The sequence below is a fragment of the Macaca fascicularis genome, chromosome X (genome assembly GCF_037993035.2).
Source record: "Macaca fascicularis isolate 582-1 chromosome X, T2T-MFA8v1.1".
NCBI lineage: Eukaryota > Metazoa > Chordata > Mammalia > Primates > Cercopithecidae > Macaca > Macaca fascicularis.
The window spans coordinates 142,113,783-142,127,330 of NC_088395.1; the positions used below are offsets into that span (position 1 = coordinate 142,113,783).

Genomic DNA, 13,548 nt, shown 5'->3' on the forward strand with positions numbered 1-13,548 from the left:
CTCACCTGATGCAGGGTGTGAGTTGTGTATACGTGTAGGACAGTGGGGCTGTGACCAAATGAGAATGAACAACCTCCACTTGCAACAGCGTCTGAGCGTGTGATATCCTGGGAGAGACGTGGGTTCTGGTAATGAAAGGAGATGGAGGGGCCATCCATGCAGTGACTGAGAGGATTGAGTAGTATGTTTACAAGGAAGAACATTCCAGGGAGCACAATGACAAAGATGGAAAGGGAGGGCAGTAGCAAGAGGAGAAACCGGGGTGTAGGCGTCAGAAGTATAAAGCAGTGTTAGATGAAGAAAGAAGTACATTCTGGGGGGAGCGGATGCCACAGGGGGATTGGCTGCCCTGTAGAAGTTATTACCATTTCAAGATTCCTCTTGGAACTCGAATACAAAGAGGTTGCTGAGGGGCATACTAAGTTGCTGGGGCCACATAAACAGAGGTAGTAGAGTCTGGTGCTTGAACACATTTGCTGACTCTGGTCAGGGAAGCAATCTGTGGCTCCTTTTTTTTTCTTCAAGTTCCAAACACTCAGTGAAAAGTGGGTTTGTGCTGGGACAAAACAGCCTTGGAATGAGCAGTTAGGCGTGAAGAAGCAGGTAAGCTCATTTACTAGGTCTTCTGGGGAGGGGATGATGGGGAGACTGGGAAGGATCCTCACCTAGGTTTCTTGCTTCCACAAAGCCCAGCCCTGCGTGAACAGAACAGTGTGGTTCGAGTGGAATCAGAGTATATGGGAACAGGCAGCCATGAGGTTTCTTGGGAAGACACAGACCCAAGTATTAACAGCAGAGAATGGGCACACAGTCACTGGCTCTGATCTGGGACAGTTCCTGACCCGATGGACAGAAAGTGGAATTGGACATCGTTTAGAGTGCTTTTTTTGTTTAGCTTATCATCCTGAGAGCTTAGAGAGCCAGTTAGTGAGGATGAATACACACAGGGACAGCTTGGAGTTGCCTGAGTATTACTTGTTTTAGCAAGGAGGTTATATGGCCATGAGATGGAAAGAAAGATTTGAGAATCATGAGTTCCAGGCAGAATGATAGGAATTGAACTGATAGTGGTACCACTGATGGTATGAAGAATTTGAGAAGGAATTTGCACTTGTAGGGGGAACTCATTTCAAATGAGCTCATTTTAAAATATTTTTAGTTTTGAGGGTGGTAGGAGCCTCAACAGGGTATGCTCAGAATCCAACAGGTAGAGGCCTGAAGTTAGGGCAGCAGGCCAGGGCTTGAGACTTGTAGCTCATTCATGTTGAAATCAAAGTCTTGAGAAAACGAAGAGCCCACACAAACTAAGGAGCGATCTGAGAAATATGGAAAAAATAGGAAGTCACTGTTCTCAAAAAACAAAGCTCCAGTATAGAGGTGATAACTGAAAATTCTGGTGAGAGAGGTTGGACAGGCTGAGAACAGAAAGAAAAATACTATCCTGAGGAATACTAAAGAGGAGAGATGAGAGATAGGGGTCAAAGGTGACTTCTGAGCTGGGAACATTTACTTTAAAACAGCAGTTAAAAGGAGCAAGAGGAGAAGGAGAAATCCACCACACTACCCAAGATTTCTTCTTCAGGAGGGAAGTGTTTACGAGCATTGGAAAATCTAAGCACAAACCGATCCAATCTTTGCTGTAAGGTTGATGAGTTTCTGTGTACAGATTCCTATTATGAGAGATGACTTATATCAGATGTTTACATGTAAAGAAAACCGACTACACAGACACACACATAATCCATACCTTCGAGTCGATTGTTTTATGAACTGCTACAGTGCTCTGTGTGTGTGTGTGTGTGTGTGTGTGTGTGTGTGTGTGTGTGTGTTTTCCAATGAGGACAATACAAGGAGAATCCGATTTAAATTTAAATTACAGAGATGGAGATTGAGGCTCCTCCCAAGGGGACGACTTATCCTGTTAAGAGACACTGGGGGACGATATTGAGATGGGTTATGAAAGATCGATTCCCCTGAGAGCTCTAAGAATAGGATCAAAGTAGACAGCGCAGTCTGCTTCTGCTTGATTACACTGAGCTGATATTTCTTTAGCCGAAGGCAGTGGGCTAGTTTAGACGGCCTTTCATTCCCCGGCAGCGCCTATGGGTGCGTGTGACCTAGGACAGAGGGGCAAAGGAACGGGGCAGAGCGAGCTTGGGATGCCGCGGCCCCTTTAAGAGCGGCTGCGGCGGCGCGCGCTCCGACGGCTACCCCCGGGCCCCGCCCCTTTCCCGTGAGCCCTCGGGGAGTGGTCCGACCGCGGGCGGCCGCCGGTGAGGTAGGGGCGGGAGGCGGGGGGAGACATGGCTCGGCGCGGCTGGCGGCGGGCACCCCTCCGCCGTGGCGTCGGCGGCGGTCCCCGAGCCCGCAGGCTCATGCGGCCCCTTTGGTTGCTCCTCGCAGTGGGCGTCTTTGACTGGGCAGGGGCTTCGGACGGCGGCGGCGGAGAGGCGAGAGCCATGGACGAGGAGATCGTGTCCGAGAAGCAAGCCGAGGAGAGCCACCGGCAGGACAGCGCCAACCTGCTCATCTTCATCCTGCTCCTCACCCTCACTATTCTCACGATCTGGCTCTTCAAGCACCGCCGGGCCCGCTTCCTGCACGAAACCGGCCTGGCTATGATTTATGGCAAGTGCCTGAACCCTTGTCAGCCCCTTGGCGCTGCCCCTTTCTCTGCCCGCCGGCTGCTTCGCCTCCTCTCCTGGCCCTGCTCGGCCTACGTTCGGCTCCCCTTCCAATTCCTTCCATTTTCTGCCTCGCCTTCCCCCTACCCCGCGTTTCTCTGCCTCACCCCCTTTCCTCTTAAGCCTCGCGCCCCATTTTCTTTGCCTCTCCACACCTTTTTCGCTTCCGACCCCACCCCCTTTTTCCTCCGCACCCCCACCCCCCACCCTTTCCTTGCCTACCAAGCTCGGGACCCGGGGCTGAGGATGGAAAAGGAGTGGGTGCGGTGTCTGGAATTGGGTTGGAGCCTGGGGGAGGGGAGACACCATTGCGATCCATTTCTCTGGGGTGTCAGTTTGTTTAAGGTTCATTGAAACTGCAGTAGTATCTCTACTGCCCAGAATCTGGCGTTCTTCTGGAGCCAGAGTCGACCTTTACTCATCATCTAGCTCCTGCTACGCCCTGTCCTTTCGAGGTTGCAAAGGAAGATCTTATTCCTGTGGAGTCCGAAAAAAAAACCCGAACGTGAAATAGGCTACAGAAGGCTTAGGGCATTTTTAATGACGTCCCATTTATTGTACTATTCCTCTAATATCTGATATGGATACATATGGTTGACCCTTCCAATTCAGGCGAACAAAAGTGAGGACGAGGAAGAGTTAAGGTCCTTCCAGCAGTGTAGTGTACTATACGATGATCAGGACAGTTCAGACAAACAGTAATTACAAACACCACGCATATGCAGTATGGGTGACTTGCTGTTGGCATGAGGTTATTGACCGATTGTAGAATAAATGGCTTCGGTTCTTGTGTCTCAGTCTGCTTTCTGAGGTTTATTTATTTGTTTTTTGGTGACGAGGCGAGAAGGGTAAATCAAAGTGTGGGCTCAGAGGCATTTTGAGCTGTGCTGGGGCCTCAAGAGGGGAAAAGAAGATACATATTGCCGACTGTATTAATCTGACTGTGCGGGTATTGCTGAAGAGACGAGGGCGGACAAACAATTCTTTCTGTGCAGTACATTTGTGAAGATTATCTTCATTTGGAACATTTAAACCAATGAGCTTGTCGAGGTTTGTCTCTCAGACTTGCAGATAGGTAGATGAAGCTTTGGCACAAAAGACATTTCTCCATGCAAACCCCCGCCCCCCAGTAAATCCAGACTTCTGGAATGTGCATCTTTCAAGGGTAGCAAGGAAAGGTAGTTGTGTGCCTCAGGAAAATGCATGAACTCAGGCTTATTTTTCCTTTGTAAGAGAATACAGTTTTGAGCCTGCGTGTAAAATATCTCTGCTCACTAAGATTCCTAGTTTTTAGACGTATTAGATAGCTTTTATATTTCATATATTTTGCATTTCATTTGCAGTGCGCCTTAAGCCACATTGGCCAGATAAGCTATACATTTCTATGTAATTTTCTGCATAACAGTGTGTGATTTACTATCCTCAACAAACATTTATTGATAAACCTTCTATGTATTATGCTCAGAAAATACAAAGAGGTGTAAGATCTTTGCCTTCAAGGAACTTGTAGGCAGATCATATAAATAAAATAATGGCATCTTAAATTTGGTTAAATGCCAAATGAGTGTTACCGAGTTAAAGTAATGAACTGATCACAGATACTTCTTTTATAGAGGGACATAGTATGATGTGGTAATTAAAGGTACAAGGCTTTAGACCAGAGGTCAGCAATTTTTTTTTTTTTTTTCTGTAAAAGGCCAGGTGGTAATGATTGTTGACCTTGTGGATACGTAGATCTCTGTCTCTGTTGCATTTTTTCTTTGATTTTTTTTTTTTTTTTTTTTTTTTTTACAAAGTTTGACAAACATAAAAACTATTCTTAGCTCTCGGGCCGTACAAAAACAGACCAAGGGCTGTAGTTTTCCAACCCCTGCTTTAGAATCAGACCTAGATTCCCACCCCACTCTGCCCATAGGTATGTGTGATCTTAGACAAGTCCCTTACTCTCTTTTACCATCATCTATACTTTGGGGATGATGATAGTAGGATTACTGTGAGGAAGACATGCTTTTAGACTAGTAACTGACCCTTAAGTAAATGCCCAAGAAATGATAGCTGTGCTATTATTATTATTATTGCTGTTAAAACTGCATTTTCTCAGATTAGGCCCAGAACAACTCTTTTAATTGGTCAGTCTCATAAGTCAAGGGACAAATAACAGTCTTTTTAATAGAATCAAATAGGGGCTTTGAATTGCCCTGGATATATTTTCTCTTTGGTAGCTGATATCACTAACCTCATCTAACTCTAGGACTGAAGTGGAAAAGAAGGATTACTGATTGCATTTTGTGAGGTTTCTAAGTTAATAAAAAGTGATAGAGTACCTTGGTGTTAATATTTTTTGAAGGAAAAACAAGGGTATCTCTTGTGGACTGTAGAGTGCGAGAGTGTTAGTCTGGGAGTCAAATCTGGAGCTGACTTGGCGTTCTTTAGCCTATCCTATTTTCTCATTGTGGGCAATGGGTGCTGTGGACCAAACAGCCTCCTAACTTAACTCGCAAGTCCAGTTTGAGAATAGATGGGATTGGGTCAAAGTATTTCCTTCCTTCCTTCCTTCCTTCCTTCCTTCCTTCCTTCCTTCCTTCCTTCCTTCCTTCCTTCCTTCTTTCCTTCCCTCCCTCCCTCCCTCCCTCCCTCCCTCCCTCCCTCCCTCCTTCCCTCCCTCCTTCCTTCCTTCCTTCCTTCCTTCTTTTATTTTTGTGGGGGGTCAAAGTATTTTCAATACCATGAAAATTGAAGTTTTCTTTTTCTTTTTTTTTTTTTTCTATTTTTGATAGAGTGTTGCTCTGTTGCCTAGGCTGGAGTGCAGTGGTGGGGTCATAGCTCACTGCAGCCTCAACGTCCTGGGCTTAAGCGATCCTCCCACCTCACCCTTCTGAGTAACTAACTACAGGTGTGCACCACCACACCTGGCTAATTTTTTATTTTTATATTTGTGGAGACGCGAGTGTAGGGGGGTCTTCACATGTTGCCCAGGCTGGTCTCAAGCTCTTGGGCTCAAGCTCTCCTCCCACCTTGGCCTCCCACAGTGCTGGGATTATAAGTGTGAGCCATCTTGCCTGGCCAGAAATTGAAATTTTCTAGTCCTATTTAATGTCTGTCATTTTTCTTACAGCTCTCACAACATCATGGCTATCTTATTATTAATAATATATTATTTTAAGACCTTTATTTTTCAGCATGACTCTGGGGTCAAAATGGAATGCCTAAACCTCTAAGATTCAGCCCACCAGTGATCTTATTCCTGTGATATTGGGTTAGCTATGTAAATCCTGGAAAATGCTATTAAAAATGAGCTTTTCCTTTATCTGAGAAGCAAGAGTAAAAACAGTTTAAATTGCCAAAGTAGTCAGTTTCTAGATTGTAATATAGACCAATTGCTCCAGTTACAAACACACAATCGCAAAGCACCCACATGTTTTGCTCATTGGGCTAGCTTTCTTAAGAAGCTTAAAAGTGAGTCACTGTTAGTAAAAGTTGCCGAGGTAGTTAAAATTTAAGTCTGAAAAGTGATCACTCACTATGGTGTGCTTATAGATGGTGTAAAAAGCAAAATATGGCAGAAATATTTGTTTTGCCTTAAGCTTAAGGCATCCGGAGTCTGAGGCTTAACCAATGTGATTCATCAATAAATATTGATTAGATGTCTATGATGTATGGGATATGATGAGAAATACATGTCTAAGCCACAGTATCAGCCCACAAAGCACTTATCATCTAATGACTATGGCTCATACCTTATTTCTCATCATATCTTTCACAAAACTAATCTGTAGAAATTGTATCAGTTTTGGTCACACTTAATGCCCTAGTGATGTTCTTCCTATATTTTTTGACTATCAGAGGCTTCAGGTGTGATTGGCTGGAAGAATGGGCTGAAATCCATGAGGAAACCAGTCGCTGCCAACTGGGAGAATCACATTAGTGGGGCCTTGGGTGATGCTGAATTTTGTATCACTGGGGGAGTTTTCAGCACAGGAGGGTCAGAAATGTGTAGAAGGGGTAGGACCTCTCTGTTTTGTGAAAGATATCTCTTTGTGGTTATGTTTTTCTGTTTTTGTTTTTGTTTTGAGATGGAGTCTCGCTCTGTTGCCCAGGCTGGAATGCAGTGGCGCTATCTGGCTCACTGTAAGCTCCGCCTCCTGGGTTCACACCATTCTCCTGCCTCAGCCTCCAGAGTAGCTGGGACTACAGGTGCCCGCCACCACGCCCAGCTAAATTTTTTGTAATTTTAGTAGAGACGGGGTTTCACCGTGTTAGCCAGGATGGTCTCGATCTTCTGACCTCGTGATCCACCCGCCTCGGCCTCCCAAAGTGCTAGGATTACAGGCGTGAGCCACAGCGTCCAGCTGTGGTTGTGTTCTTTGTTGCCTGTTAGTGGTCATTTAAAATTTCATAATACAAATATTTTCTGTGCCTCCCTCTATGTAGGAGGCTAGAAGTTTCTGCTTTAGCCTCTTAACAAAGCACTGTTTTTGTATCCCTTCACTGAGAATTGCTTTGACTCTCTGACTAGGATTTGGCCTTTTAAAGAACCCTTGTTAACTTTATCTGTGAATTTTTTTCAGATAAATCCCAATTTTTCAGAGGCTGGTGCCATAATAAAGGGATCTTGATTTTGTTTCCAACCTAAATAATTATTCTCCATGCTGTTGTTTTATTGACCAAAGTATGTGTTTCAAATTTGCCCAAGTGCTGAGCTCTCCTCGGGGTACCCAGTGATGCTTTAGCATAGGGTTGGGCTGACAGTAGAACCAGTGGGCACTCGGGAGGCGGAGGTTGCAGTGAGCCGAGATCACGCCACTGCACTCCAGCCTCAGCAACAGAGTAGGACGCCGTCTCCAAAAAAAAAAAAAAAAAAAAAAAAACCATGGTTGGGCTTGGGGACATGGAAAGAATTTATGCTGCCATTATTAGTATTTGTAGTAGCTTGTCTGTGATTTTTGCATGTAAATATAAGAGGACAGCTTTTCCTGAGCCTCTTAATTAGCTCTCGTGGAATAGTAGAGAAAAGAGCTGTTTCTATCTCATACAGGCAGAACGACTGGATCTACAGGCTTTTCTAGGTTATGTCTGTCAAGCACAGTTGCTATCTAACAGTCAGTTTTTAATTTTGTTTTTGGAGGTAAGATATTTTTAAAGGGTGTCTTTTGTTTATTTTAAATTTGAACCTTTGTTTAAACGTTTTTAAAGTTGGTGTCATTATATTACTGTTCAGGAATTAATCATTACTACTCTAAAAAATATATGTGACTCTAAATTGACTAGAAGGATCACTCCTCTCTACTCCCTCCCTGCTTCCTGGGCAACTACTGCCCTTTTTTTTGGACAGAGTTTTTGCTTCATTGTCCAGGCTGGAGTGCGGTGGCATGGTCTCGGCTCACTGCAACCTCCACCTCCTGGGTTCAAGCAATTATCCTGCCTCAGCCTCCCAAGTAGCTGGGATTACAGGCGCCCGCCACCACCCTCAGCTAATTTTTGTATTTTTAGTAGAGATGAGGTTTCACCTTGTTGGCCAGGCTGGTCTCAAACTCTTGACCTCAAGTGATCCACCCGCCTTGGCCTCCCAAAGTGCTAGGATTACAGGTGTGAGCCACTGTGCCCGGCTGGCAACTACTGCTCTTATGCCTCCTCATTTCTGCTTCATCACTTCTCATTTGGGTCTGGTTTCCACCCCTGCTACTCCACTGAAACTGCTCTTATCGAGGTCACCTATGGTCTCCTTGTTGCTAAACCCAATGGATACTTCTAATGCCTGCCTTACTTCACTTTACTGTAGCATTTGATAGTTTTTGTCACTTCCTTCTCCTCAAAAATGAATTTTTTCCCTTTCTTCCTGACTTTGCCACCACTGGTTCCTTTTTTTTTCCTACACCTGTGGGGTTTTCCTTCTCAGACTCCTTCATCAGCTCCTTCTCCTCTAGCAGACCCTTAATGTTGGCTATTAATAGATCAAACCCCAGATCTATATCATGGTCTTCTTCCCATTTTATTTGCTCCCCTGGCGATCTCATCTACATCTGACTTCAACCATCTTATGACTGCACAGTGTATAACTCCAGTTGAGACCCCCGGCTTTAGCTCCAGATACCATATACTCAACTATGCCTGTGTCACAAGTACGTCCAACTCAACCTGTCCAAAACTGAACGTAGCCTTTTCCCCTGTAAATCTGTTCATCTGTATATGTTCCTTACCTCATTGAATGGCCTTGCTATCCCCCTCGGTGCTCAGGCCAACTTACCTACCTGGTTACCAAGTCAATTAAGGTTCCTCTTAATCTTTCATCTCCCTTCCTCACAGTCTATTCTACTCAGTCAATAAATCTTACTAAAATACAATATCTTCTTAAAATCCTTCTCCCCTCCTGTCAGTACTCTCTTAGGTTAGGACCTAAACTCCTATTGCCTGAATGCCTGCAGTAGCCCTGTATCTAGCCTTTTAGACCCTCTAGTCTAGGCCAGTCTTTCTAAAGTAGAAATCTGATATCAAGCCTCTGCCTTCCATGACTTCATTTTACTTTTGGGATAAACTTCAAATTCCCTTCCCCAACAGATAAGATCTTTTATGATTCAACTCCTGCCAATCTTTCAAACCTCAACTCTTGTCACTTTATAAGCCGGCCATACTGAACTACTTGATTCACTGGATGGGCTGTGTTCTCTCCATCCTTGACTGGATATGTACTACTATTCCCCTACTTGGAATATACCTATTTCTTCTAGTTTGTTACCTGCCCAGGTGACATCTCCGGAAAGACTTCCCTAATGTCTTACTCCCCCAGGCTTGGGTAGTTGTCTCTTTTCTGTTTTTATAATACCTTGTGTGTGTGTGTATGTGTGTGTGTACGTGTGTGTGTGTATGTGTATATATATATGTGTATATATATATATAGCATTATGATTGTCCAAGTTTTCCTTGAAGGAGGGACCTTGTTTTCATCTCTGAACCCTGGAGGCCTACCTAGCATAATACACTCATTCACATATTAAAAGAATAGCTGGCTAGTCAGAATGAAAGGCAATAGGAAGGTAAAATGCAGTTAGTAGTGGTATACTATGCATCTTGGAGTTAAGGAAAGTTCCAGAAGTTTAGGTTTTATTTGTAGTTGAGGTATGTCCATACAATGAAATATCATTTGGCCATAAAAGTAAATGAGGTTCTGATCCATGCTACAACATAAATAAACCTTGAAAATATTATGCTGAGTGAGAGAAGTCAGACACAAAAGGCCATATATTGTAGGAGTTCATTTGTATGAAATGTCTAGAAAAGGCAGGTCCATAAAGAAAGAAAGTAGATGACTGGTTGCAGGGACCTTGGATTTGGGCATGGGGGAATGGAGAGTGACTGCTAGTAGGTGTGAGGTTCTTTTTGGAGGGATGAAAATGTTCTAGAATTAGATAGTGGTGATTGATATCCAACTTCGTGAATATACTAAAGACTACTGAATTGTATAGTTTAAAAGGATAAACTTTGGTGTTTGAATTAGATATCAGTAAAGCCATTATTAAACAATTACAGTTGATCAATGTGGTTTTATAGGGCTGGGCATGGTGGCTCACGCCTGTAATCCCAGCAGTTTGGGAGGCCAAGGTGGATGGATTACAAGGTCAGGAGCTTGAGACCAGCCTGGCCAACATGGTGAAACCCTATCTCTACTAAAAATACAAAAATTAGCCGGGCGTGGTGGTGTGCGCCTATAATCCCAGCTACTCGGGAGGCTGAGGCAGGAGAATTGATTGGACCCAGGAGGCGGAGGTTGCAGTGAGCTGAGATCATGCCACTGTACTCCAGCCTGGGCAACAGAGCAGGATTCCATCTCAGGAAAAAAAAAATTAGTTTTATAGTACCTAAAACATTGTGCATATTTGAATGTCAATAGGATGATCCAGGTATAATCTTAGCAATCTGTATGTCATAGTGCCAGATTCAGGACTTCTATTCCATGTTTTGATTTTGAAGCAGATAATTTAAAATTAAAATCTGATCTTTTAGAAGTAGAAGAACTCAATCAACCTACAAATATTATTGACTTTTCAAGTTGTTAAATGTGCATTATTTGGCCAACCATGTGCTTTGGGAATAAACTTATGAAGTGCATTGTTTAAGTCTTATAAATTGATGGATGGAGGTGAAAAACACATTTCTTTTTCTGTTTTATTTATTTAATTTTTATTTTTTTGAGACAGAGTGTTGCTTTGTTGCCCAGGCTATAGTGAAGTGGCATGATCTCGGCTCACTGCAACTTCTGCCTCCTGGGTTCAAGCAATTCTCACACCTCAGCCTCCTGAGTAGCTGGGATTACAGGCTCCCGCCACCACACCCGGCTGATTTTTTTGTATTTTAGTAGAGATGGGGTTTCACCATGTTTCCCAGGCTGGTCTTGAACTCCTGAGCTCTCAAGCAATCCGCCCATCTCGGCCTCCCAATGTGCTAAGATTACAGGCATAAGCCAACACGCCTGGCCAGAAAACACATTTCCAACATGATTGCACTGTTGAGTTGGGACACATTGGAGTACATTCTGTCTACAGATGATGTGAAGATATTTTCTCCTTTTGTTACCTTCCTCATTACTTGTTTAGATACTGATCTAGAAATGCAGCGATCTGTGCTGCTGTCCTAGGGAATGTTTTTCTCTCCTGTTTCACTGGAGTATATGAAGACTGGGCTGTTTGTTGTATGAATTTAGTAATACTTTAAAACTTAACTGCTTTCCATCTAAAAATCAGTTCTGACCTACAGGGAACTACCATAAGAGATTTTCTCTTATTCATAGTTATGCGTGGGGTACAAAAGAAGTGGTCTCTGTTGGCAAGAAGAGCTTATGTTGTTCTTTTTTCCAGGTCTTTTGGTGGGCCTTGTGCTTCGGTATGGCATTCACGTTCCGAGTGATGTAAATAACGTGACCCTGAGCTGTGAAGTGCAGTCAAGTCCAACTACCTTACTGGTAAATGTTAGTGGAAAATTTTATGAGTATACGCTGAAAGGAGAGATTAGTTCACATGAACTCAATAATGTTCAAGATAATGAAATGCTTAGAAAGGTAAGTTCTTAAAGGAAATGTTTGAATCTTTTTTGTGTCTAACTAGCAGCAAAATGATTCAGGAGAAAATAAGTAATGGATTTTTAATGATATTTAAAATAGTGAGTCTTTTTAAATGGAGTAAAACCTGAATTAACAAATGTAATAATGTAAGGAAATGGATATGGCTGTACAACTCATTTTCTGATTGAGGCTAAGTAGTATAACTCTTTTTTGTTTCACTCTAGGTTATTTACAGCTTGTTGTGATAAACGGAGACTGGGATTGAGTTAAGCAGAATTTATAAGCGTTTCTTTCCATTTGCAGATGGTCCTTATAGTTTTCTTTTTCTTTTTATTTATTTGTTTTATTTTTTCTGAGATGGAGTCTCACTCTGTCGCCCAGGCTAGAGTGCAGTGGTGTGGCTCACTGCAGCCTCTGCCTCCTGGGTTCAAGCAGTTCTCCTGCCTCAGCCTCCCAAGTAGCTGGGATGACAGGCGCCCACCACCACGCCCGGCTAATTTTTGTATTTTTTAGTAGAGAGGGGATTCTACCATGTTGGCCAGGCTGGTCTCCAACTCCTGACCTCAAGTGATTCCCCCGCCTCGGCCTCCCAAAGTGCTGGGATTACAGGCATGAGCCACTGTGCCCAGCCGATCCTTATAGTTTTATAGTACTTCAGCACGTTGGCTTTATTTGATAATACCTAAAATATTCTATTAATATTTCTTTCAATTCTTTCTTGCCTTGCTTGTATTCTATACTGATCACAATTTAATCTTTCTTTGATTCACAATCTGACACAACTTCGGGGGCCCTAAGTGTGAGTCTGAGGTATTGTACCATGCTGTGCATAAAGCTTTATGTTAGAGTTTGGGTTGCAATTGTACTCGCTCCCAGCCATCCCTGGAGCTGCTTTCTCCTGTCTCCCTCATAGGTTTATCATGGTGTTTCTCAGTGCTACTTTGATCATATATCTTTGTTTTCTCCTGCCCTTTGCTGTTTGCCTTCACTTCTGTCTGCTACACTGGCAGGACTTGACTTTTTTTTTTTTTTTTTTTTTTTTGACATAGGGTTTTACTCTGTCACCCAGGCTGGAGTGTAGTGGCATGATCTCAGCTCTCTGCAACCCCCGCCTCCCAGGCTCAGGCGACCCTCCAACCTCAGCCTCCTTAGTAACTCAGACTACAAGCACGTGCCACCATACCCAACTAATTTTTGTATTTTTAGTAGAGCTGGGGTTTCACCATGTTGTCTAGGCTCGTCTCAAACTCCTGGGCTCAGGCGAACCACCCACCTCAGCCTCCCAAAGTGCTAGGAGTGCAGGCAGGACTTGACTTTTATAGCTACTTGGTTGTGTTTCTGACCATATTTAATGCTTTTAAAATTTCATATGAACTTGAGGTTTACCTTGCAGCAAGAGTTCTTTCCACCTGTGGAAAATTCCAATTCCTTAAAAGTTTTAGTAAATGAAGTTTTAGCATGGGTTTGTGTGTAGCTGCTTTGTGTTCATGTCACATTCTGCTGCAGCCTTATGAACAGAGGGGGGCATTTACATTTTTATGGTGACTAGATCTTACAATGAGTGGACTATCGGAAGTAGAAATCTGAGCCGTACAGAAACTTTTTACTACAATATTATACACCTTTAGAGATGTTATCTATGTAAGAAATCTGTTTCTTTTTGCCAACAATAATACTGTACTCTTAAGTTTTATATTACCAGTTTGGGGTTTCGTTCATTCATTCATTTATTTTTGGGACGGAGTTTCGCTCTTGTTGCCCAAGCTGGAGTGCAGTGGCACGATTGTGACTCCTCCACCTCCCAGGTTCAAG

General features: G+C 43.4%; 1 protein-coding gene across 3 annotated transcripts in view; it reads left to right on the plus strand.

The window, feature by feature from the left end:
• Positions 1–2,275: 2,275 nt before the first annotated feature.
• Positions 2,276–13,548, plus strand: part of SLC9A6 (solute carrier family 9 member A6) — a 62,422-nt gene continuing 51,149 nt past the window's right edge. For 2 of the 3 annotated variants that reach the window (XM_015444162.4, XM_005594681.5), the window contains exons 1-2: positions 2,276–2,628; positions 11,534–11,733. In XM_015444162.4, the coding sequence (XP_015299648.1) occupies positions 2,304–2,628; positions 11,534–11,733 (525 nt within the window). In that variant the 5' untranslated portion in view covers positions 2,276–2,303. The remainder of the gene's footprint in view (positions 2,629–11,533; positions 11,734–13,548) is intronic. The other variant, XM_065538171.2, reaches the window with a different exon arrangement.